This window comes from Ptychodera flava, chromosome 16, assembly GCF_041260155.1.
Source record: "Ptychodera flava strain L36383 chromosome 16, AS_Pfla_20210202, whole genome shotgun sequence".
NCBI classification, from domain to species: Eukaryota; Metazoa; Hemichordata; class Enteropneusta; family Ptychoderidae; genus Ptychodera; species Ptychodera flava.
Window position 1 is genome coordinate 29,588,595 of NC_091943.1, and position 27,886 is coordinate 29,616,480.

At 36.5% G+C, this 27,886-nt stretch overlaps 1 protein-coding gene across 1 annotated transcript; it reads left to right on the plus strand.

The window, feature by feature from the left end:
* Positions 1 to 27,226, plus strand: LOC139114504 (TNF receptor-associated factor 2-like). Its single transcript, XM_070676288.1, has 10 exons — positions 1 to 108; positions 11,456 to 11,616; positions 12,842 to 12,920; positions 13,582 to 13,680; positions 15,900 to 16,064; positions 16,632 to 16,703; positions 16,903 to 16,989; positions 17,178 to 19,883; positions 24,984 to 26,308; positions 26,389 to 27,226. The coding sequence occupies exons 2-8, from the start codon at positions 11,462 to 11,464 to the stop codon at positions 18,168 to 18,170; spliced, it is 1,650 nt and encodes a 549-aa protein (XP_070532389.1). The 5' UTR covers positions 1 to 108; positions 11,456 to 11,461; the 3' UTR covers positions 18,171 to 19,883; positions 24,984 to 26,308; positions 26,389 to 27,226.
* The last annotated feature ends 660 nt before the right edge of the window (positions 27,227 to 27,886 follow it).

The window sequence follows — 27,886 nt, forward strand, 5'->3', positions numbered from 1 at the left end:
TTGAAGACCAATGTGGCGATTTTGTTTGTCAAACATTTGGTAGGCCATGGAGGTAGCACAGAGGCTACCTCCATGAAACAGACATAACAAGGCGTTTGGCGGTCGGAGGTGAGTTGCCCTGCAGATGTTGTGGCTTTGATCTTGTCAGTTCCGCTCACATGTAGGTGAACTAAAGCAGAATCAAGACTGGTAATATCCCTTGCTCTCAACGAAGACCATGTAGATCAGTTTCTTTCATAAGAATCTCTAAGATTTCATTTCGTCATGGTTTATGCTCTAACTAACCATGATTTCCTCGATATTTCTCTTTTCACATTATTCCACTGCTGCCAAAGTCTACTCACTTCAAGACGAAAAAGTGTAATGTACCATTCATATACAGATCACGGCGATGAAATGGTCTCAAAAAATCTATGTTGCCAAACGAGGCAACATAATTAATGTGATCGGTATCGATCCAATGTTACCATGGTCGAACTTTTTGTCGGGAAAAAACAATCGAATGGCGCAAGAGCAAGTGTCAACACCAGAAAACATGATCGTTAGCTGCTGTCGTATTGCATGACCAGGAGAGAGAATACAAAGTGACGACGTGCTTGGCTGCACTCTAGTGTCCCCAAGGGCAGCGTTTAGGTTTTTGCTAGGGCACAATCAATTCTCCGAGTGTTTCATTTCAAAACGCAATCTGGTTGTAAACGGAAGTTCAGTCTCGGGTGACAATTTTTATGTGAAAAACACCTTAAAGCTTAACAGCAAAAAGCATACTCCCGAAATTGAGACTTTTTGTGGCTTTACGATCGCAAAAAATATTCTATGCACGCTGATTGCCATCATGATAGGACGACAACTTTATTCATTTGACTTACCCTAGGCCAGTCTAGTAGACAAATTGAATCAAAGCTGCAAGCAGCTGTACGGGGCACTGAGTGACAATTCTTACCCATGTAGTTCCCGAGATACACATAAGTAGGATTAAGGTCATTAATGTCATAAAACATTTGGAAGAAAAAATTGGCATGACGCGTACCACTTTTCTCTAGAAAGAGAACCTGCAGTTGCTAAAGTTTTAGAGATACAATAAGGTCAAAGGTCATGCAAGGTCATCCAATATATTTAGTAAATAAAGTTCTTAGATATATTTCATCGATCTAAATCAAAGGTCATCCTGGTTATGTGACATTTTAGCGAAAAACTTTGCCCTATTACTTTTCCCTTTCCTCTAAAAACAGACCGATAGCTCTATTGGCTACCTCACAATTAGATAAAAAAGAGTGGTACAAGAACCGAGCCAAGTAGGTATGGCGCTTGTAGTTAGGCATTATGTTTTATCGAGGTCAAGATCACCCTTGTCTGTAAACATTTGGCAAGATTTGCTCACATAAACATACCTGTCCAACAAAACTTGGCAACTCTTCACCCAGTTTCTAAATTCCTCCTGCCAACTCGCTAATTATGGTGCTTCCCTGTCATTCATTATTTAATATTTAAATTTTCTTAAAAGCGACAGTGTCAATCAACTTCAAATTTCCATGTTGTACTATGGACTAAAAGTTTGCTAAGAGTTTGTAAAAGTTCAGACAAGTTTAATGCAAATTAGGTGGCGTACAAAACTTTCAATGCAGCTAAGTAACAAGACTCTCCGTATTGAAATAGTCATAATCCCTGCACAGTTGTTTGCAACCGTTTTCTAGTTCAAAGAAGTCAAAGAATTTACGGAGGAAGAAGTTAAATAAGAAGAAAGTTGAAATCCAATGAAAACAACGGACCCCAAAGCCCTCTAGTCTTACTCGGAACCCAATAAACCGTTGCCATGAATCGTTGCTTCTACTTTAGACATGTATTAGGATTTGTTCGAGAAATCTCGTAAAAATGGTTCAAGTATTTTCGCATTTAATTACTCTTTATTTAGCCTCTTTCACAGCATCCATTAATCGTACAACATGCTGTAATGTGCATTAGATAATGCTGGCTTCACTAAATTGCAACCACTCTATCATGTGACACGTGCATATGCAAATAGCTTGATCTTTACGAACGTCAATTTCATCCCAGTCTTGTCTGTAGTGTCCCCTTTGAACATTTTCTGGTGTATTTTGATTATGATTTTACTAAAGCGCATTTTATGGCACTAGCTAAAAAGGATGACCACAGAAGATATGTAGATTGTGCTAGGCTGATATTTTGCCAAGGAGTCTCAGTGGTTTCATACGATTGGGAAAATGGAGTCTGAACACTGATAAAGTGGTCAAAAAACAGTCAAATTAACGTGAAAATGCTCAACACTGGGCCCCCAGAAAGCCTTTTGGCAGCAGTGATGCACTAATAATATTTTAAGCACTTTTCTTCTGTATGATTTTGTTTAAAATGTATTTTAAAAAGAAAACGCATATTTGACTTCCCCGCATTCAATTTCTAAACACTATACAACTACATATTATTCCCTAATATTAATTCGATCGGCGAAGGGAAATACAAGTGACGTTATGACCATGTCACCACGTGTGGAAGACGAGTGGTGACACGGTCATTACGTCGAGTATTTTCCGAGCCGAACGAAAAAATACTTGGGAATAATGTACTTATCTCATGCGCATGCACAAGCCAAGATTTCATTATATATGTGCAAAATAAAAGTTTTCCTCAACAATTCTTCGTATAACTTCTGAACTACTTTTTAATAATATCAATTAGCCTTGGGCGAGTTATCAATTATTTCTATAGTCGTCAGTCGCGTGAGAGAGAAACACGGCTCTTACGTTTGTTTCGGGAATAAATGCCAGATGTCCTCACACAACACGTACCTTCTGCGAAGTTATACCCGATTTCAAGGATAGCATAGGCCTAGAAATTTAACTCTTAAAAAGTTACATTATTTTTCGAAACAAAAATCGGCTTAATCTCAACATGATGAACACTGTGTAATACCGCACCCGACAATACGTGTTCTCTGTGCATCTAAAGTTCGGGTGGTTGTGTCTATACGCATACGAACCCCCATATTGGTTAGAAAACTAAATAGAAGCCTTAGGACTCAAAATTGGTAATTGGATTTTTTTTGTCAGACTCTAAAAAACGCAGCTGATTTTTAAATATTTTCACGTCTGACAAATTTTGATCGCGAGAGAAATACGGGTAAACAGACACCATGTTGTATGTTTACTTTGTCGAGTACATCAAAGATCGTCGCAAAAATAGTTCAGATGCATCAAAATTGATGACATGGACGCGGGTTATCGTGACGTAGAACGACCACGATATAAATGGCGGTATTTTCTGTCCAGAGTCGACAAGCGTGGCTTGTGCACATGATAATGTTTATTACTATTGTTGAATCCAAGTCATGAATATAAATTAGACTGATAAATATTGACGGGTAGTGTAAGCAAGCTGAATCCAGGTCATCTCCATTCGCATCTTCACTATGTTTTCTTTGCACAGACCGAACTCTGCGATAGAAAACGATGGTATGGTGTTCGATTCAAACTATGTGGCGGCTATTTGGTTAAGGGAACAAAACACGGAACAAAATATTTTAAAGTCGTCAACGACGTAGCCGCTTCTTCAGACCTTCACCTCAGCTAATTTAATCGTTGTTTCTCTTTGGTAATATATTGCCGGGTCATTTGAATATATGCCAACATCTCGTTCTGTCTATTTCAATCACAATACCAAACATTGAATAAAAAGCGCCATAAATTGTAGCCGTCAATTGTTAAACTGAAGATACCAAGCACACGTTGCTAACCAGCATGGGTTATTGGTGGAATTTAACCTTCTGCAACAGGCAAATGCGATGTTTTATAAGCAAACCAAAAGCTTTTCTATACAGTTTGTCCGTTGTTGACTGATTCTTTTATATCCCGGATAAAGGTATGGGAACTCTTTCGGTGTATTTGAATTCCGACTGTGTGAATGAATAAGAGGTAATGAAACAAAGCAAACACAAAGCTGCGCCATACAGTTAGTCTGTTGTTAATCACAGACATGAAGGAATGTGTTACTAGTAGTGCTTTAACACCCTGGATACACAAGAACTCTTTCTGTATATTTGAATTCCGAATGTATTAACGAATTTAGGCGCGATGAAACAAAGTAAAGCAAAAACTATGCTATACAGGTCTTGAGCCCATCGTTCACTATATCCTGGATACACAAGAACGCTTTCGGCCTATTTGAAATCCGGCTGTGAGACCGGGTAGGCGGTAAACTAATGAAACAAACTATATTTATACTCCTTGTCGACGTCTCGATATATTGATATAGCCATGGCTGCATTTTTTGCATATTTTTACAAAATGTTTTAAAATCAAACGCAACTTACATGAAAGTACCAACCAAGTGTGACCACATAATGTGTTTGACACATTAACGATGAATACACTATATTAACAATACAACTAAATAATTTTCGAGTGACAACTGAAATATTGCGACCCAAATATAAGCGTGTTAAGCGCCGGAATTTAATTAGCGAAATCCATCACCAAGGATTACCATAGCGACTCTTTCTATTACAAGACGGCTTGAAAACAGCAATCCATAATATATCCCTGAAGATTGTAATATATCACTATAGGTATGCAAAATGATGCAGATAAAGATTCATCATATTGTGCCATTCGCCCGTGTACCATGAGTTATAGATAGTACATTCAAGCACAGACAAATAGTATAGACTGGAAATGCTGCATGCCTTTTGTTCCATGGCCGTCTCGGTAGACTATTGGCTTTTCATATTAAAATGAGCTTCAAAGATGTTAAACTTTTTGGAGGCTTTGTTTGTGGTTGATAAGTACACGAGATTATGCGAAAATACGACGAGATGGCATCGTACTGCCAGTCGCGTAGCAACCATAGTTACTTTGTGAGCTCTCAGGCCAGAAACTGCTTCACGCCAATCAAAACACAACATAACATAACATAACATAACATAACATAACATAACATAACATAACATAACACAACATAACATAACACGCCAGCAGTTTCATAAACTGTAGTTTCCTTGACGCACGTGTAAAAGACGGTATGACTGACCGTAAACCATTGAGTAAAACCAGACAGTATCGATAAAAGACTGTCAAATTTGGTTCAAACACACTCATTATATATTCTTAAAAACTATCTACTGTTGATTGACCAATCAGAGTGCTCAATTCAGGGTGTTTTATCTACTCATAAAGCCTTGGTCACCAAATTCCAGAAACGAATGACAGCGCCATAGTAAAGTACTGTCCAATCAAAAGTGAACATGTCATATTCTGTAGACATCTGGTACGTTTTAATATTCAAATTTGGTAACACAGCAGAAACCAGCTGCAACATAAAATCTGCTGTGCCCTAGGGCATTTATATAATGTGCCCCAGGGCATTTATAGGATGTTCCATTACATCGGAAGGCTATTTCACAAATAAAAGTTTTCATTCATATCCTAAACATGTTACATTGACAGAGGGGACAGTTGACGTAAACACATTGAAAACGAAAATATATCAGTTAGGGGCGATAGTTTTTAAGTCGGATAAAACCCTCGTACTCGGGCTCTTCTGGTATATAAAGTCCAACCCTACGATAAAATATCTCGGCCTGCGGCCTCGACATTTTATCGTAGGGTTGGACTTTATATACCAGAAGAGCCCTCGTACTCGGGCTTTATCCTATACATAAAAGTATGAGAGGAATTTTTAAAACGGTAAAAGTCACTTTCCTGAAGCTCAAAACACTCCCGTTTTCGCCAGCACGTCAATTCCGCTCAGCACCACACGACAACAACAACACAAACTTTGCCGAACATACTTTCGCTTAACAATTGGCGAAAGTCCGAAAATTACCGAAGGATGCACGGCACTCTTCGGAAAAGAGAGGCGAGAGCAACCTGAGGCGAGGCGAACATGGATGGGTTACGTAATCGCTTCATGCCTTAAACATACCCGTTGAGAGTCTGTCTATGTTTGTCTGTGATTCGAGTAATCGTGTATCTCCAAACTCATCCATGTCAGTACGTGGAGTGAAGTTAAGGTGAAGTACTACGAATTACGTCAAAATTAAGTTGTGGTGTCATTTTCTTGAAACTTTGCACAGATATTCTTGGAAGTTTTGCAAGTGCAAAAATGAAAAAAAAATGGGGGTCACCACGCTTGTTTCCATGGAAACGGACGTTAAAATGGCGTCGTTAGAAATAAATAAAATGATATAATTCACTTAAACTATAGAAAGCAATTATAAAACGCTTAGCAAATGAGTTAATTTTAATAAATTCCAAGACTTAAGATCCATATCTATTGAATGTATAGTTTTCATGATGTTTGTGAAGAATTTTAACATAATATCGTTTACAAAATGACGATATCGAAATTATATCACTACATAATTTTCGAACTTTCTTCCTGTCGCTTTGAATGGTGTCATTTTGACCAAACTTGGCGAATAAACTCCTGACATTATACCATTTAGTTTACACTTTTAATAAAAGGGTGTCACCACGCTACTTTTTACAATATCTCCAGGTGAATGGGTAATTTGCGCCATATAAATGGGAGAGAAATGTTAATATTTCACTCATATTGAATAAAAACAGCTTCCTAGGGGGTCAAAATATGAAAAGGTTATAGGTCACATGTATTTCTAAGACACTGGGTCAAAAAATTAGGTAAAAGCGCAATTTCAACAATGACAGGTGATGTTAAATACATGCGCTACAAAACAACCCATTTGCGGCATGCTTGAGTTAAATCTGCGCAGAAACGTTCTAAAGCGTGTGCGCGTCCGAATTCGTCGTCCTTTACCTTAACCGTTTGTCATTCTTCCTTTCTATCCAGATGATCATGGTTATACATTTTATTTTAGGCCAAATTTTGTGTAAGAAGAATATATTCTTTTCACTGTACTACAAGTGCAACTCCTTGTTTATATCAATTGCATCATAAGCTTCTATTGCTCTACAGACTTCTCCTTTGTTTACACATAGTCGCAACCAGTAAACAAACATAAATATTTACTAGGGGAAGATCTTTTAATTTGCAAGTTAATATAGTATCTCGCGACTGGATTTCTACATACTTGAAGTTCATGTACCCCGATTAAAAGACTTTGATCGGCAGTAACATTAACCTTCTTCGCTTTAACAATTTCCACAATGTACAGCACATAATCGTCCATTCACTTGTCAGATCTTTCCGTCATATTCCCAGTGTTACTTTAAAAGCAGTACCACAGTTTCCGCTTTCCAATCTCATTTCATAAGCATTATACGCTATATGTAAGCTCCACGAGATCTTGACCGGTTCACGACATATATGCACGAGCGATAGCGAGTGCATGTATGAAGTGAACTGGTCAAAACCGAGTGGTATACCGTCGCTGGGTGTGATTTATAGAGTATATGGAAGTTCAGGCGTGGAAAGGATTTTTGCTCAAGCCGAGAGCTCGCGCGTATGCCAGCCGTGGGAAATTGCGAATATACCACGATATTTTCCTGTCTCGACCAATCCTACCGCTTAATTTGCGCCATCAATATACCGGTATGATGTAATATTGCTTATAACAATGTCTATATTTGAATAATCCTGTAATCGTTCAGATGTCCCTATGGGAGCATTCCAGCTTCTTCGTTGGTTTCGGCGGCACTAAGGATTTGAGGTCAAGTCTGTCAGAATCTTTGATATACACAGGGTTGTAAGATTGTCCATCGTTCCTCCTCCTCCCCCTCCTCCTCTTCTTTACTTTATCAGCATACACATTTAAGGTCTTCCAAGTCACTCAGTGCTAAGTCATGTACTCATGATATTTGTCCTTTCTTCATTACTCAGGATTTAAGAAAAGTTGAGGATTTCAGCAACAATGATGTGTTTAAGGGTAATGAAGATGTGTCAAGAGTTTGTCTCACATGATCATTGTTTTCACTCATGAAATCAAAGTCTATGTCACTCCGCCCCTGTTTTTCTAGTAGAAATACTTATCTCTCGGAATCGAAAACACGCACACTTCGCCGTTACAGTAATTCTGCTGAAAATTACAGAACAACAATAGTGCAAAACTACAGTAAAATGAAATAATTGAAGGCATGTCGAATAAAATTTCGAGTTGGAAAGTTTTAGCATTACCTACTTACATGACGTAGTACCTAGGCCCTGCCGATCCTACCCTAACGGTTCACAAGAAGTGAAGCGGTATGCGATGGGATTTGTCGACCGCTTAGCTCATTACAGTCACCGGTCGTATGCCGGAGTTGTAGGACTCATTGTGGTCGTCATACCAGGTGATAAATTAAATGGCTACCTACCGAAAAAAATATTTTTCAAAAAGTACAAGACAAATGTGACTTATATGCTACTTAAAAACTTTTACTAACTTGACAATTCTGGAGATCAAAATATTCCATCGAGTAAACGTTTTAATCTCTCAAATGTGGGTCTGATAATGGCAAATTAATTAAAATTTAAATAATTAATTCCATTTAGTCACACATTTTTCAGTTTAAATTAGAGTCTTAACTGTTCAGAGTTTTACTTTTTTGTTATTGTGATGAGAAGTTTTATATTTCTTGAGGCTATTGAGAGGGGATCTATAAAAATAAGATTTCACTTCCTTCCTCAACATTATTTGTGAACGAGGCCTTATACCAACTTTGCAAAATGTCTTTTGATTGTGCTTTAGCAATATAAAACACTTTAAATTACAGCTCGCGTGTACTCAAAAAAACTCAAGTTATACCACTCTAGGTCATGTGACCCTTTGTTCTTGCAGTGCATTTATTCTCGTAAACTCACACGTATACTACACTAACCTTGTCGTGTATGGGGTTTGGTATTTGTTCAAATACGCCGATCAGGTTCCAAAACAATTCTTGAAGCGTCATTACCAACTTCCGGTAATGGCGGCTCCCAGAAAACACGCTCAATGTTTGTGAACGCGATCGACGTGTCTGTGCTAATACCAAACCCCATTAACGACAAGGTCAGTGTAGTATAGTGTTTAGTCTTCAGTAGTGATAAATCGGTACGACCAAATGCAGTAAATATGTGGGATTTTACATGAAAATGCCGCGCCATGTGTGGCGCGCTTATTTTGTATGCTACAGGGCCTTCGGCATTGTAGCTCTACTGGTGAGCGAGGTCGCAAAAACCAAAACTCACCGACCGCCTCACCGTAGAGCTACAATTTTGCAGCTATGGCGTAGTGTGTTCACCCCAACTTTCTGCGAAGAGAACTTGATATTTCCATTTTTAGCATTTGGCAATGCACGTCGATAGAATGGCCCACTTCGCGGTATTTGCGACAGGTATTTCTTAATAAGTTTCACCATGCAACGCATATATGATGAATTGCCATAGTGGCGGATATTCTTGTACGGGGTTTTACGTGAATAAATCCCTCCTTGGTTATTCTTACATGGTCTGCCATGGAACTCTACAAAGTCGCCATCACTGTCAGATCCGAGAATGAACTGTTCCACTTGTAAAGAGGAGTGTTCGTCTGTAGCTCTCAAAGCAAAGACTTTAGACACGTAGAAATAAACAGCGTAACTTAAACACTTGGCAGTATTGACTGAGAAAACTTTCTCCCACAACTTACATTCTTCTTCTCGTGTGAACGGCTGTGCTTGTTTTTTGTCAACCCCGATACCACGTCTATCAATGTTTTTCATAATTCCGTCAATTGTATGGTGGAAATCCTGAAAAATGTGCGTTTTGGTGTTCATAAAATTCAGGTCTGGCCGACGACATTCGTCACGCAAATACCGCTGAATGCTGCAACACAAAGCTCTCAAACTTTGTGATGGATATTCTGTCCCATCCACTCGACGAACTTCAACCACGAAACGACAAAGCCAGAAATTGAGTTCCCTCGCTTCGATATCAGACGATAGTGCAGGCACAAATGTGAACACTTCACTACTTCGACAGCCTGATTTACTGATACGTTCATTTCTCATCCGACCCCAGGTATCCCAGACTGTAACACCCCAGTTGGTCGCTCTCCTTGTATTCTGGGGCACACGTGAATGTTGAATTTTAGCGACATCTTCCGCGCTGACTGGAGCTGCAAAACGTGACCGCTCTTGTGTTTTTGTGAGGGTGAATGCTGCCTCCTCCGCTATTTCCTCGTTGGTATCTGCTTTATCATATTGTGACACAAAACGTTCAATATCGCTGTCAGGCTATGACTCGAAATATCGGAATATTGAGCAGCATCCATGTCTACACTCAGGGAGCCAAGTAGAAACTGGAAACGTTTGCAAGGGCAGTGCACGTGGTGAGAACTTCAAGAACAATTAATTAATTTGAGCCAATAACACGAGTCTCTGAGCATATGAAACTTAAATAAGCCAATCAGAATAAGTAGCCCTTTCAGCACCACCTGCGCTTGCCAGGGACAATTAGAAAAAATGAAGGGAACGCGTATAAACGAACCAATCAGAAAACAGTTTCCTCCCACACAGATGCTCTGTTCAGTAGTTGGTTCTAATTCACATGTAAATGAACGGTCGTCGTGTTGTCGTGGTATAAGTCGGTTATCACAACTCGTAACGGTGCGTTTACGGTTGTTATCACAACACTTTTGGTCATCAGTTTGTAAAAGTCACTCGGCCTGCGGCCTCGTGACTTTTACAAACTGATGACCAAAAGTGTTGTGATAACAACCGTAAACGCACCGTTACTCGTGCGATAACCTATACTTATATCTATATGGTATCAGTAATAAATTAGCGTACTTTCATCACGATTCATGAATTCTGCGAAGTCGTTCAAAAGTTCAAACCACATACCAGTATGGATGTCAGGATCTTTTCCTAAGCTGTACACTATAAGTACAGCGACCATACATTTGTAATTCACTATCTTGTATGGTAGACAAAAGTCATCGAGGTTTGAAATGCAAAGACCTTGCATATGATCATTTGCGAGAATGTGAACTGGACATTGAAATAAATTGAAATAATTTACCTTCGTTAAGACACATAATCTTGCTATGATCAATGATGTTACTGTTCGTCTTCAATTACAGGAGTCAAGGATTGGATATTGTAAGATAGAATAAATAGACATTAATACTGACCGCTTGTATTAATATCTTGCAGTTAACTAGATCCAGAATTTCTACAAGTGTATACTGGTAATGCTGAAAGACTGGATACAGTAACGATGGAACGATTTATCCTACTAAGGAAATACAGACTCTTTTTTCTGCTTAGAACATTTATACGATTTTTCCTTTTCAAAAGCCCTCGAATGAATCGGGAAGGTGACAAATGTACGGACCTACTTAATTTTCCAAATAAGATAACCAACATAAGAACCTGTATAAGGAAAGATATAATTGAATGACTAAATTTCCATAGGAAACTGCATGGAATTTTCTTTCTATTGTACACAGTTCTTATGTACTCTTCGGTAATTTATCTGTCCGTTTTGCTTTTGTTTTATGCATGCATCGAACGTCCTACTTTTCCAGCAAAATATGGAAGGATACCCTATTTCAATTTTGAAGAAGGAACTTGATCGACACGAGACGGAAAAATACAAGTGTGGACATTGTAAAGGACTATTAAATGATCCATGTCAAACATACTGTGGCCATCGCTTCTGCAAATTATGCATCGACCAATTAATCGGGTAATTAAATAATTTCACTTTTCATAAGCTATTTATTGAAGTTAAAAGATCTCAACTTAACATTTCCGTTCACATATTTAGTGACATCATGTTTTACAAGATCATCTGTTGATGACCTTACTGCTGATAATGTTATTATTCCACGCATTTGATGATGGTGTGGTGGAGCCGTGGTAAGTTAATGGATATCCTTACAGTAACGTACTTTGTTGAGGTTTTGACGTTAGATAAATTGTTCCTCCGACTCGCCACATCTCATTTTGGAATTTAAGGAAATCCTTTCTACAAGCAACCATGTATTCAAATAATAGTGTTGTCCCACGGCAAGCATTGACTCATACGGTCTAATAGGGACGATTTACTTCAAGGAAACAGCTACGTCGTTTGAAGCATCCTATTTCTCTTTAGAGTCAGAAAGCCTCTTCCATATAAAACACACAGCGTACAGCACAGTGATTTCAGAATATTCTGTAAAATGTGTAGGGACAATGGTAAAGAGCCGAAATATGCAAAATAAATAGCATTGAAAAGCTAAAACAGTAGCTTGCACCTTCAAGAAGTTAACAAGACAAAAGCTGTATACTTAGACTATCTTTATCTCCGATCCTTTAATCTGAATTTTTTTTTCACAATTTCTTGTTTTAATCCGAAATGCATATTTAACAGGAAAGCCCTCACTTTCTAATTACCAAGATACTACTAATATTGATCATTGATTGAAAATTCACATCATCAATTTTTATGTAGCTATATGTGTAACAAGCTCATGCTTAATTTTTCACCTCTGTACTTTTTTGCTTTGAACAGGTCCAAATGTTTGTACGATAGAATTGAGTTGCATTAAATCCAGGGCGGTGAATGGTTGAGGGTGTTAAAATATCATGAACAGATACAAAAACACTAAAAATCAAAAGTCGTAGTTTCTTGTCCCTTTGAATCAAACATTTCATCAACAACGTAACTGCCTGCATGTTTCATCACTGGATATATTGATGCACTGTTTGTTTTCCCCAAGAGCAATATTTACTAAGCATTAACTGCATTAGTATAAATTTTGTATGATTAGCATAGAGAAAATGGGGAGAATAATTTGCTCGTTATTAGGCACAGAAAAATCCTATAGGAAGAGCATCCTTGTGTTGCGTTACCATAATGGTTAGTTATATTATAGCTGTTCATACACAGATTTTGTAAGTATCTAACCAGTAACATCTTGTTACTCCAGGGAAACTGATGGTTCATTTGAATGCCCAATATGCGGACCAGAAGAGGATTCTCAAGATAGTATAATAACCACTGATATGGTAATGAATTAGTCTCCGTCTATCTCTCTCTCTCATGTATATATATATATATATATATATATATATATATATATATATATATATATATATATATATATATATATATATATGTATATGTATATATATATATATATATATATATATATATATATAATAGACGATCGGATGATCGAGATAAAGAAGAATGACAACAGTACGTTTCTATAGCTTGCGCAAAATGTACTTTTTATAATATTTTATGCTTACATTCGATCTGTTTCTTCTTTAATTTAAATGCAGAACCGATAATCGAGCAGACATATATCTGTGTTGGTATTAGGACTATGACTATGTTTGATTTAACGCTGGCTGTAGTTTAAGACCTCTTCGAACGAACAATGCCTTAACACATTCTAGTAGTTAACCTCGGGTATGTATTCGAAGAACATATAAGAGCGTCATGCATAAATTGTCAAAAAGAACTTCAAAAAAATTTAAATCATTTGCAATATAAATATTTTTAGCGCTGCGTATATGAGCGAATTCCAGGCTATGCCTTTTGTAAAGTGGTTCATATTTACAAACGTACGTTCGATAACCTCATTCTGAAATAAAAACCGACTGCACCGAGAAGTGAAGAGCTGCGTCTAATGAATATCCTTTATGTCTCTACATTTAATAGATATTTAGAGATAACGCCATAAGAAGGGAGATGAGACATCTTGAAACACAATGCATCAACTCAGACTGTAAATGGCAAGGATACTTCATAGACTATCAGGTAAAATCCACAAGGTGTTTCTAACAAATACCATTTGAGCAAGAAGTCGTTAATTTCGGTGTTTCACTCTGCTGCAGTTCACAGTACACAATCATGACGGATACATGCAGTGGCTTACAAAATGTTTGCTCTCGGAAAAAGGTAAATGAAACTTAAAGGCGTTCCTCATTAAACATAGCAAAGTTTCAGTATATTGTCTTGGAACAAAATGGCTGCCACGCAGCCATATTGAATCATATCGTGAAACAAAGTCACGTGCATATGTATGACATGGGTCAATGTCCTTGTATTAACTTTGAACAAAATCAGTTGAGACGTGCCGAAGTTGTGGCTCTCGAAATGAAAAATTTGTAAGAATAAATGGCCGCCATGCGACCATATTGGATCATATCGTGAAACAAATTGACGTACATATGCATGACAAAAGTCAATGTCATTGTACAACTTTGAATATAATCGGTTGAGATGTGCCTGAGTTAGGGCTCCGTACGTGAAAACAATCGTAACAAAATGGCCGCCACGCGACCATATTGAATTGTATCATGTAACAAATTTACGTACATATGCATGACAAAGGTTGATGTCCTTGTACCAAGTTACAATAAAATCGGTTGGGATGTGCCTGAGATATGGCTCCATATATGAAAAAATTGTAACAAAATGGCCGCCATATTGGATCGTATCAGAAAACAATTGGCATGCATATGTATAACATAAGAAGTAATCCTTGTACCAAGTTTGAATGAAATCGCTCCAGGCATCTCTGAGATATCTGCGTGAACGCACGCACGCACGCACGCACGCACGCACGGACATGACCAAACCTATACCTACCTACCGGCGGTGTCCGTGGGGACTAAAAATCAAATGCTCTGACGCTTGTACTAAAATCTCTGTGCCTCATAACAAAGTGAAGTTCGTTTTAGGCAACATTTAGCCAGCGTGATCTTTTCTATTTCGAAAGTGTGATAAAATTTCCCGAAGCATGTAATTTCCTATGTTTCTCAATCAATCAAAGATACTGAAAACCGAGAAAAAAGTAAACAAAATTAAGATAACTTCATTATGAATGAGATGTTTTCTCAGTTAATTCAACATTTTACTTCATTTACAATAATAATAATAATAATAGTAATAATAATAATAATAATAATAACAAAGTAGAGTTGCAATGCGCCTAATATCTGATAGAGCTCCAGGCTCAGAAATGACAATTACGAAGATGTAAGAGGAAAGATTGAATCACAGATACTAAAGACAAGGCCAATGAAAATTATATTATTTTGCCACAATTTGCAAAGATTCAATGTACTATGTAAGAAAATACAAAATGATCTTTCAAGGCAAACATTTAAAAGTGCTGTCCGTATTAGTTATAGGCAATGTACAACGTAATTGCGTTGCTTTTGCTTGGGACGTAGGGCGTCACTGGCACGTGATTGGAAGAACACGCATGCTGTTGGTTGAGACGTGCCAGCGAGAAATTATGGTTTAGACGTCTTCATATAAACATATACAATATTGCGAACCAATTCGATAATGCTTCATAAAATTTTAGAAACGTAATGAGGATCATAAAAGTACGCACAGCAACAGGCAGGCAACAACATTGTTTACCTGTGATAAGATACACTGAAACAATAAGACTAAGTTTGTAATTGCAGAGGAGATTATATTTAGAAAAATTCATAATCACATCCTATTGTATTTTAATTTTTTTAAGTTTAAGGAAGATGCCCTGGCATACGGACTCCAATAGCTTAAGAACTTTCATTTTTAGGTCCAAAGAGACGACATGATTTATTTTTAAGTGTTGCATATGATAATGCTTTGAGACAGTTAAATTTGTGATTTTGGGGGCCAGTTCTGCCGTTTGTTACTGTCAGACCAGCATTTTACAAAAAGACCAACGAATATTTGTCATTGGTAAGTGTAGGACATCTGAGAAAAGATTGGCAAACGAGCAAACTCAAAAGTTACACGTTTTGAATAAAATAACTACCTTTCAAATTTCATCAATATTTGAGATGTATATTGTTAGTGTACTTTCACAGGTGATGAAGCACGTTGTAGTGCCTTAAGACCAGGGGTGTTTACATGTTATTGTTCGTCAAAGGATGTTTTCGTACAAACTTATTACCTGAAATAATCCCGAAAAGCGTAACCAATCGAGCAATATGTTACGGATACTGATTGATATTTACTATCCCATTGCATAGAAACATGTTGCTGTGTGTGATCATGGATTAATGCCTTGCGAAAGGAGAGGATGTAAAGACCTGGTGAAGCGAAAAGATAAAGATAAACATCTCATGACACAGTGCACCCTTAGAAGTGTTGATTGCGAGTATTGCAGGCGTCAAGTGGTGTTCAAAGACCGAGAGGTAATTCTATGGTGTAGTTCACTCTCTAAATGCACTGTGAAGTTGAGATATGCTGTTTATTTATGTGTTGCAATCTAGCTTAGGACACGATATTTCAGAGGGCATATAATCGCCGCAGTATGCGCTGTTTGCCTTCACACCCTGTTTGGAATGCACAGCAATGCAGCAGTGCTTGACTTCATTTTGAACATTTTGAAAAATAACCCACACATCTGCACATTATTCTCCGAGAGTATTAACCCTTTGAGCGCCAAAGTCAGATTTTGTCGCCTTCATCATATGTACACCAGTCAATATTTTCCTAATTTGTTGCTGACATTTTGATAAAAATCTGTAGCCAATGAAAAATAATGTCCTTTTGGTCCAAAATTATGAAAACAATACATAAAATTTCATAAAATCAGTAAAATATTGCATCAAAAATTTTTTGCGGGAAAAATTACAGCGCTCAAAGGGTTAATATAAATCTCTGACGATAACCTGCACTGTACTTTTAATCGTAGAGAAACGATTTGACTTCATTCAAAGACTCGGTTATAACATAAGATGTACTGTATTTTAATTTAGGACCACCTTTCCACATGTCCTGAAATGGAAGTACCATGTGAATTTTGTGGACAGAAAGTTATCAGGAAAAAGGTAACTATCGGAAAGGAGGGGTGCAACTACACAAGGGCTCGAGTTATACATCTACATTTATAGGCTGTCTGTGGAGAACAATTATTAATAGTGAAATCCCATACATATGTACAATTAGTAGATACATCATGCTTCAGCAAAATTATTTTGAAGAACAGGTACATTGTTACACCATAATTCGTTTGCTTTATCTTTATAGTTGGAACAGCATACCGATATAATTGCTGGAAACTGTCCGAAGAAAATGCAACGTTGCAATTATCATGTAATTGGATGCGACAAAATGGTAAGCTTATGGAACTTGAAAAACAAATATGGCTTGAATAATGCTGGATGCAAATGTTCGTTCTTACTTCCGCTCTTTAATTCAATATTACCAAATTGTGACCCTGACTTAAGTTTTCCTTTAAACGTGAACAAGAAATATAAATTATATATTGCTTTCATAATGACAGGTTTCAATGTTGTTCCCAGGTTGAACTTGGTAAAGAGAGCGAACACAATGCCTCATACATACAAAATCACTTAGAACTGATCTTTCGGCAAGTTGCATATCTCATCAACATTAGATCATCTGTGGACGAAAACGCGAGAAACCTTCAAGAACTACAAGCAAAAGTTCGACATCAAGAAGACATTATTAAAAACATGCAACAGTCATTACACCAAATGGAACGCGACCTAAAGAATAACCCGAGACAAGCAACGTCTGCATTACCTTCAAACGGTATCAACAATTTCAAACTAGTCATAGAAAAGCTAACAAAGTCACAAAAGGAATTGGAGGTCAAAAGTCAAAAGCTTGAAATGAGTGTTACGACTTATGAGAATATAGTGGTAGTTTTGAATCAAGAAGTCGAAAGGAGTGCCGAAATGGTGCAAACAGTGATGAGCAGTGACAGACGGCTTCGGGAAAGACTTGATGCACTCGAGAAAAAGACCAAGGCACAAGACAGAATAATTGCTTTGAAAGATGTTACTCTGGCTGAACAAGATCTACGCATACAGTCACTTGAGATGGCTAGCTATGATGGTATCCTAACCTGGAAGATATCCGAGTTTAACAGAAAGCGAAGAGACGCGATATCAGGACGCACGCTGTCCCTCTACTCTCCTTACTTCTTCTCCAGTCAGTTCGGATACAAAATGTGCGCCCGCATATATCTGAACGGTGATGGAATGGGCAAAGGCAACCATGTTTCGTTGTTCTTTGTCGTCATGAAGGGAGAGTTTGACGCAATATTGAGATGGCCATTCCGCCAGAAGGTAACTTTCATGTGGATCGACCAGAATAATCGTGAACACATGATTGACGCCTTCCGCCCTGATCCAAACTCGTCGTCGTTTAAAAGACCAACTGGAGATATGAACATTGCATCTGGTTGTCCTCTCTTCATGCCACTTAGTATGCTTGAAGATAGCAAACACGCATACATCAAGATGACATCGCCTTCCTCCGAATTATAGTCGACACTCATGATATATAGCATGCCTTCATGATCCTGGGCTCCTCGTGCCGAAGGTGGAAACGATACACTTGATCACGAGAGCCCAGGATTTAACGTATTTGTTGCCCTTTTAGCGCCCATACATATGTTTCGTTGTGCTTGGCACCCTTATCCATCATCATACTCTGTAGATACTTTTGAGTCTTTAGTTTTTAGTTTGCTTGTGTATGCATTTGTGTGAGTGAGTTTAAAGTTGTGTCATAGTGTGCGATGGTGCCGGAACGGTCCATATAAAGTTATTTCAATGATGGTGTGATCTTTAGAGGTTATTACACAAAGTTTTGGCGATACCGCGTCGCATTCGAGTAATGTGTCCGTATTTGGACGAGTTGCTGCCATATCCCAAACTACCTGTAATTACCCCTTAAAGGTATACTGTCACCTGTTCCAATTTTGCCACAGTTACCATGGAAAGAGAAAATCTAACAATCACAGATTTAAGCGGGTTGCCGCTTTTAAAAACAGCGCCCTCACATGGGCATTTTGAATCCATGGAACGCCCCTTTGACCATACAAGGGCATATTTAGATATTACAGGTGACTGTATACCTTTTATCATACATGCATGCTTTGGTTATGACTGTTTTCCTACGGACATTCCGACAGTAGCGACCAAATCAACTGAAATTGGCATTGCTTGGTTCTCGCTGTACTCATAAAAAGTTGGTTGCTAAGGAGTGATGACAACCTTATCACTTCTTGATATTACTCCGCTTTTGGGCCGTTCCACTCCAAGGGAGGGTTTATGGCACACTTTTAAAGTGAACAATTTAAAGATTAAGATGTCGACACAGATTTTTACAATTCGAAGAAGATTTAATTTGAGCCGAAAATGGCGCTGGCGGTAAAATATAGGCTGGAGTTTGTAAAATGAGTGTGTTTTCGTGTTGGAAACATAATCTCATCTCTTCGTAAAAGTTATGAAGCCCGCTAAAATCGGGTCAAAATATGCGCGCCGCACCAGCCTTCGATTTCAAATTCGATCGAGTATGAACAGCAGATAGCATAGAGCAAACAGCTTGCGACATCAATGGATTTCATAGCCGTATCAGTCAGTTTATCCCCAGGAATTATACATGTCCTCGGACGTCAATATACCAAATTTACCATATATCTTAGAAGGAATTTGTGAGCGGATTAGGGAAAACGTGAATTGAGTACACTGTAAGCTGTAGCGTCGTACTCGTTCGTGACTTTGTTGCTGTACGATTAAAACATTTCAATTGTATTTACATCGTATGCTCGTATATTTTAGTCACTGGCATGCCTAAATAGAACCAAACTTCCTTTACAACCTAAACGAAAGTTTGACTTTCCCTAGTATCTTACATTGTATCCGAAACCCGTATCGGACACGATCATGCCCTGTGAATCTCACTGAGAGGTACAATGTGCACCTTGTCTGTCGCGAGTATTTTCAGTGCAGTTTGATTTTTGTGGCTCATTCATGGCTGTAAACAATGTAATTCACCTAGATACTATATTCGTCAACAGAAACTTCTGGTATAGTGGTTCTATCATTGAGATACTGTCAACCGGAGCGTAATCTTCAAAACACTGCACCGTATAGTTGCGACTGGCCATGAACGATCATGACAGGTGTCGGCAAAACGTACAAATTCCAATGCGTTAGTTTGTATGTTTTTGATACAACTGTACTTGTACCTAATAGGCGAGCGGCAGACACACCCATTTTTCACACTTAATGTACCCACCTTACATACGGCCACATCATACATCATTTGAAAGCTTATTATCTCTACTTCAAGAAAATTGACGATGTGGAGCTGCCAAGTAGGGCCATAACCCCCTAATTTGCATAATTCACATGGGTACCCAATTTGCATAAATGTGATATAAAATTAGGAAATTCATTGTTAACTACTCTAAACATACTTTTAAACTATTGAGTGATATATCAAATGAAAGGTATTTGCATGTAGAATACAAAATTGATATCCAAAAGATATTTAAAATGGTTTTACTGAAATATTCTCATATTAATACTGAAAAAAATATTTAACCCTTTTGAATAACAATATCTTAAAGATTTGAACACATACAGCCACATCATACAGCCACATTATACATCATTTGAAAGCTTACTATCTCTACTTGAAGAAAATAGACAACATTTAGTTGTCAAGTACGGCCGTAGCCCCTAATTTGCATAAGTCCCACGGGTACCCAATTTGCATAAATGCGATTAATATTAGATATTTATAATTCACTACTCGAAAAATACTTTTAAACTATCGAGTGATATATCAAATGAAAGGTATTTGCATGTAGAATACTAAAATGACATCCAAAAATATATTAAATTCATTTTACTGAAATATTGTCATATTTATATTGAAAAAATATTTTCCTCTTTTCAATAACAATGTTTAAAAAAATTTAATACAACAAGCCAAATCTTACAGCATCATCATACGTTGTTTAAAAGCTTACTATCTCTACTTCAAGAAAATTAACAATGTGGAGCTGTCAAGTACGGACGTGGCCCTTAATTTGCATAATTTACATGGGTACCCTATTTGCATAAATGCGATATAAAATTAGAAATTTATTAACTACTATAAACATACTTTAAACTATCGAGTGATATATCAAATGAAAGGTATTTGCACGGAGAATACAAAATGGATATCCAAAGAGATATTAAAATGATTTTACTAAAAAATTTTCGTACTAATGTAGAACAATATACTTTCCCCTTTTTAATAACGATATTATAATAATTTTAACACATAGAACCGCATCACACAACCACATCAAACGTTATTTGAAAGCCTATTATCTCTGCCTCATGAAAAAAGACGATATGCAGCTGACAAATAGGGCTGTAATGATTTAATTTGCATAATGCAAACGGGTACCTAATTTTCATGAATACAATATAAAATTACAAAAATCAATTGTAAAGTACTCTAAACTTACTTTTCAACTATCAAGTGATATATCAAATGATAGGTATTTGCATGCAGAATAGAATCATGAACTCCAAACGTGTATTCAAATATTCTTATTGAATATTTTCAAATAAATCGTAAACGTTTTGACTAGTTTATAATATTCAAAATATTGTGTACTAATAACGAATAATGGTAAAGTTTTGGGGATAAATATCTGAATTTGTTTTGCAATTGATATTTTTGTTTATTAAGGATACGAAAACTGGAACATTTTCCTGTCTAATTCCCATATAGCTGAACAACAAGAATACATAAAACCAATAGGAACTAATTTGGGATAATTGGGTCTTCATATTTTGCAAATTTTCTAAAGCGTGTTTTGTGCTCTATAGTTGAGTGTTGAAATATAATAAGTTACTCTTAAAAACAAGTAAAAGGAAAAGCAGATGAGCTTAAATTTGCAAATCAAACCGACATTACTTCACCATCCAATTATCCCAAATTAGTTCCAATCTTGTTATAAATAGCTGTGTGTTGAATGACCCTTTTGTATTATTGATGTCATTTTTGTTTCAATTTCTCTAGAAATCTTGTTTGATGGAGACATCATTGGTTACTACATCTGTGTTACATCTGTATTTTCAGTTCAGTTATGTGGAATATGTAGACGGAAGGAACCATATTTCATTTATCGTATTTATTGTCATCTAATGAAGGAAATGCAACTCAACACACCGTTCATCTCTTCGTTGTTTGCATTTTGTGTATGATATTGTGTATATTGTCAGTGTATATTATGTTTGGCTGTTTTATATAAAGTGGTAATTAGCCATGGCGATTATTCTAGTTAAGAGTAAAACACTAGCACCACTTACAAGTTGGTACCTTATGCTAAAAATACAAGTGAACAAAATGACGCCCACGAGGAAAGTTCGTGGGCCGCCTAATTATAAGTGGATGATGCAGTCCAACCTTTCACAGATCAAAATTCATTGACTATTTTCTCAAATAAATCGTGAAGAAATAAACAACATACATCAAAGATACGACCGATTTTACACGGAAAATTGAGACAATAAAGTTCCGGCCAATGCGACATTGGTAACACTAGACATTGTTTCAATGTACACTAATACAACGCACAATAACCAATGGAATCAGTCGACAGAGCATTAAATCAGGAAAGATTATCAAATGATTGCATAATCAAACAACCAACAACAAATACATGATAGCTATGCTGAAAATAATCTTGAAAAACAACACTTTCAAGTCAACATTGAATTTTACCGTCATGTATTTGGGTGCGGTACGAGATCTCCAGTTTTACCAGAAATCCCGACATTACATTTCACAAGACAAAATGAGAATAATTCAGCACACACTGAACAAATATCGCTCTGACTGAGATTCAGAAACGATGTATGATTCTCATTGGAACTCAACACGAGCTTAATGAATTCATATCAAACATGAAAAAATGCATCATACTTTCAAATTTTCGAAAGCTCTTCTCAAGAAATCATATCGTTAGACCTCATTATCTATAAAGGTCATCGGTGGAACAAAGAGGACATTCTCGACTGCAAAACACACACAAAACCAACAGATACATTGCGGTTCACGAAACCAAACGGCAACATTCAAGGGCCTTGTTAAACGCGAAACATTACGATACATTAGAACAATCATGCAACAACGAGGCAATAGAGAATACAAGATATTTTCGAGATAAAAGTAATGAAATGCGACCAAACGATTCTAAATTTTGTTAAATTATTACTAACTTTGGACAATCGGATGACATTTAAATGTTATTAAATTTTCATTAAATTAATTTCAAAACCTTGGAATCGTAAATAGTAAAAGGGAACCAAAACATTTTCAGGTCCCCTATATGCTGATCAAAATCTCCAAGTACCACTCTACAATCTCCCAAAATTTTCGAATCCAACCCGAATTCCTCTGCTTCTCACCTTAATTTGTGAGCGTAGCCTAATCACATACATAAGAAATGGAAATATAAGCGTTACGTTACAAAACCTACAACAGTCCGATCTCCGATTCAAATGAGCGTACACAAATACAGCCTGAACGAACAGTAGACATCCTAGCTTCCGTACTTGAACAAACTGAACTTTCAGTGGAACAACTCGATTGGTAACACCTACAATCATTCAATCAGTGCACATGTTTCACCAAAAAAAATGAAGGACTGATGAAGACAACTCAGTACTCTCAAAAGGTAGCATCAAAGGATCGCGGTGTCACATTAGTCTTGCTACCCCATAGGGCAGAACACGTAGATTAGGGTTACGTCTCGCCATGGCAAATCAACACTATACATAAAACGGCCAAACATAACATAATATACACTTACAATATACACATGTACCGTACACAAAATTCAAACAACTAAGATATGAACGATTTGCGGAGCTGCTTTCTCTTATTACATGTCACCAATTGTGTCTGCTGTCGAATTAATCTTCCCTGCACAGACCTTTGTTCCTGCAAGGCAGCGATAACTGTGGCAACCCTTTTACTCATGACAATGCTGGTGAAGGAGAGGATGATGAATTCCTACAATTACTAGATTTACTGGAAATGACATGAATGATTTGGATCATGAATCATGCCATTACTTTGACTGCAACTTACTCTGACAACTTGTTTCAGCTACAAAGCTACATTTCAACAACTACAATAGTGTATTTCGTGTGGATCTTCTTGTTGCATTGATACTTAAATTAATTTTTTTTAAATACCATTATTAAAAAGAGGAAATATTTATTTCGACAGAAATATGAAAATATTTCCGTAAATTAATTTAAATATCACTTTTGATATCAATTTTGTGTTTTACATGCAAATACCATCACCACAGACCATATATCACTCGATAGTGTAAAAGTGTGTTTAGAATAGTTAACAATGAATTTTCTAATTTCATATCTCATTTCTGCAAATTGCTTACCAGTGTAATTTATGGACATAAAGGGGTACGGCCTTCCTTGATAGCTCCACATTGTCAATTTTCTTCAAGTAGATATAATAAGCTTTCAAATGACGTATGATGTGGCTGTATTATAGGACTCTATGTGTTAACATTTTTAAAATATTGTTATTCTAAAGGGGAAAATATTTTTTCCATATAAATATGAAATATTTTCAGTGAAAGCCATTTCAATATCTCTTTCAATATCCATTTTGTATTCTACATGTAACTACCTTTCATTTGATATATCACTCGATAGTTTAAACGTATGTTTAGAAAAGTTAACTATAAATTTATAATACTATATCGCATTTATGCAAATTGGGTATGCATGTTTATTATGCAAATTAGGGGGTTATGGCCCGATTTGGTAGCTCCAAATTGTCAATTTTCGTGAAGTAGAGATAATAAGCTTTCAAATGACGTATGATGTGGCTGTGTGTTGTGGCTGTATGTGTTAAAATTTTAAAATACTGTTATTCAAAAGGGGAAAATATTGTTTTCCATATAAACATGAAAATATTTCAGTATAATCAATTTCAATATCTCTTTGAATATCCATTTTGTATTCTACATGGAAAGACCTTCCATTTGATATATCACTCGATAGTTTAAACGTATCGTTAGAGAAGTTAACAATAAATTTCAAATATTATATCGCATTTATGCAAATTGGGTACCCTTGTTAATTATGCAAATTAGGAGGTTATGGCCCTACTTGGCAGCTCCACATCGTCAATTTTCTTAAAGTAGAGATAATAAGCTTTCAAATGATGTATGATGTGGCCGTATGTAAGGTGGGTACATTAAACTCCTAAAGTAAGGCCTTTTTGTTGATTTGCCGCTCGCCTATAAGTACAAAGCCCGTGAACCTGACTGCAAACTACAAAATTCGACCATTATCACAACGACGTTTCACAGTGTCACAGGTCTTATTCGTCCATCTGTTTTACATGTATATGAACATACCAGCGAAGGTCACGCGTACGCGTAGCTGTAAGTAGTTCGGTTACATTGAAAATATAATTCGTGTTTCAACTAGTTAAAATACGGGTTCATATCAGTACCGTCTAAACAATAGGAGAATGGCAATACAGGCATAGCATGTATGATAATAACCTTTGAAGTAATATCAATGGCTAAAATAGCGCCAAAGAGAGTCTGGTTGTGAAAAAAAGACTTCCTGATGCATCCAATAAATTAGGTGTACAATACAGGAATGCTAATATCAACGTAACCATAATTGAGTTACAGGAGATTGATTTGTAAGACTCTCAGAGCCAGCGTTTACAATATGTATTGTTTCGTTTTAACATTTAAACATTGCATTTGTAAAGATATCGTGCTTATCTTTTGCAAACTCCTACAAGTAGGAGATTTATATATACGTTTAACCATTACTCATCAATAACTGTATAAAGACATTTAAAAACTTTTAAGTCTTAACAAATGAGTATTCTTAAAGGAAAATGTATCAACAGGGTGCCTTTAGACTTTTATTTTTAATTTTTATTCTTTCAGAGAGTTAACAATATGTAGTTGTTGTTTGTGCATTTATTGCTGTCTCCATCGTTACGACATTTCATGGCCTGGAGTCCATATACTATGGGCAGTGAGTAATAAATTTTATCGTCAATGATTAAACATTCCTTGTATTTGTAGCCGTCTTTGTACGGCAACAGTCGCATGGGTGTTTCATATCGATCTGTTTTTGGCATTTTAAATGAAACCCCGTTTCAATAAAATAAGAGAAACTTTTCTAATATGGGTGTTTTATAGAACCATTTATTCCTCTATTACAAGTCAGTAACTATGGAGAGAGCACAAATACAAACGATAACACTTCTGTGTAAATAGGTTTGAACAAGAGTGACAACAAATTATGTATGGGCGACAACAAGTACGTTGAATGAGGGTTTGCTGTGATCAAAGTGGTCGGCGAACAGGATATTTTTCTATTATATGGAATCCTTACTTTTGGTAAAATAAATTTTAACCAGATAGTTTCTGTTCTCACAGGAAATCAGTCTACTTTCATCGTCGGTGAAATTATGAATTATTTTGATGTATTTCAAAAATTAGCGTATGTCCGATGCCTATAACATTACTAAAGAAATTGAAATCGTCAATACATTATGATTGAGAAACCTTTAGTAAATGAGGTGGTGCTAGTCACAGTTTGTAATGTAATGTCAAAGACATTACATTGCAAATTGGCTTGTACACTTCTCATTCAAATTCCATCTCCAAATTATTTGTAGAAAATCCACTTTACAGAATAAATAAAATACTTCTATGAATGGCAATTTTTAAATTTTAAAATATAACATTGAAGACAGAAGTAGCTACTATGGTGGACGTAACATTTTTTCCATCACATACATTCTTGTTGAATATATACTTTACGCTACCACTAGATGACCGTTGAAGATTATTAATATATAATTACATTTTATCTGTGGCGGGAATACGAATAACGTTTAGATTTAGGAAAGTTTATTATATTAAGAAGTACTATAAATGCCTTTACACTAATAGAAGTTTGCGATTTTGTCATTACATTTTTTATTATTTTCTTACTTTATCTCTTACAGTTTGTTTCAAATATGATGTAGTCAGTGTTTTGCTATGTAACAGGAATATACGATTTTTTGAGATGTAGTTTAACGTTAATAAAGAAAGTCTTTAGGTCACAAAATATAATTTTATTTTTTTTAATGACATCAGGCCTTTATATAGACATAAACATAATTTGTGGAATATATTTTCATGTTGCTTCTGTACTGATGTTTGAAATTATGTATCATCTTAGGATTTGGTCTTTGAGGCCACAATACCGTAAATAGGCCTGGTATTTAGTTTGTACTTTATTAACCATTTAACTCGTAATGCCACTTGTACTACTTATAGTCATATCACATTATTGACATATTAATGTATCATGAAGCAACATTTTGTATAGTGTTTTTCGGACAATTTTAGTTTTTTTAATAATGATGGTGTGGAATGCTTTTGACAAATTTATACAATTTTCATGCAGTTTTTGTGCACGTGATTTTTAAGTGTAGTATTATTCGAAATAAATATATTTAGACCGCATTGTTTTACGTATTATTGTTTCTCGTATTTCTTTCCCTGGCAAACACGCTAGCTCCGACAGGTAGCTCCAATAAATTCCAGTTCTCGCGCAAATAACAATAGTTCAACAGTCTTTCTTAGTTGCTTATATTTTTACCATGTTTGTAAATAATTTTGCATATTACATCCAGTAAATTGAGAGCTATTTGCTCTTTTCTTTCCCTCCGTGATTGCAGTGAAAAGCTTAAGCAAGATTTATTCCGCAAATACACGAATCTTTGACCCATGAAGATGCAAACAACTTAACCCAATCAGAACTGGTGGTGCGGCATAAAAAACTATTTAGAAGTCAATGACACTATCCTACATCAAACGTTAATACAAAAGCAGGAACTTGGTACATATCACTCCACCCAACTTCACACGTCGACACGAGTTGTTCTGGGTATGAATTTCATTTTGTTTTCCACTATAACATTTGTAATAATGACAGAACCCCAGGATGAGAGTAGAAGCAGTTCGTACTCGGGGTATTTGCAGTCGCGCCTGTAGTGTACTCTGCTGGCCCCGCACTTGTGGAGACAACCACAAAGTTCATTGCCGAGTACGTCGAGTTTGCACTGTCTTGCCACGGGCTTTGTGACACTCATAGTAAGCATATCATATCAATCAGACAAAAAT

Excerpts from the sequence above, each read along its gene's own strand:
- LOC139114504 (XM_070676288.1), top strand. The coding sequence starts at position 11,462 with ATGGAAGGATACCCTATTTCAATTTTGAAGAAGGAACTTGATCGACAC. Across the intron at positions 13,681-15,899 it reads GATACTTCATAGACTATCAG|AAACATGTTGCTGTGTGTGA; the intron begins GTAAAATCCACA and ends CCCATTGCATAG. Across the intron at positions 16,065-16,631 it reads TGGTGTTCAAAGACCGAGAG|GACCACCTTTCCACATGTCC; the intron begins GTAATTCTATGG and ends ATTTTAATTTAG.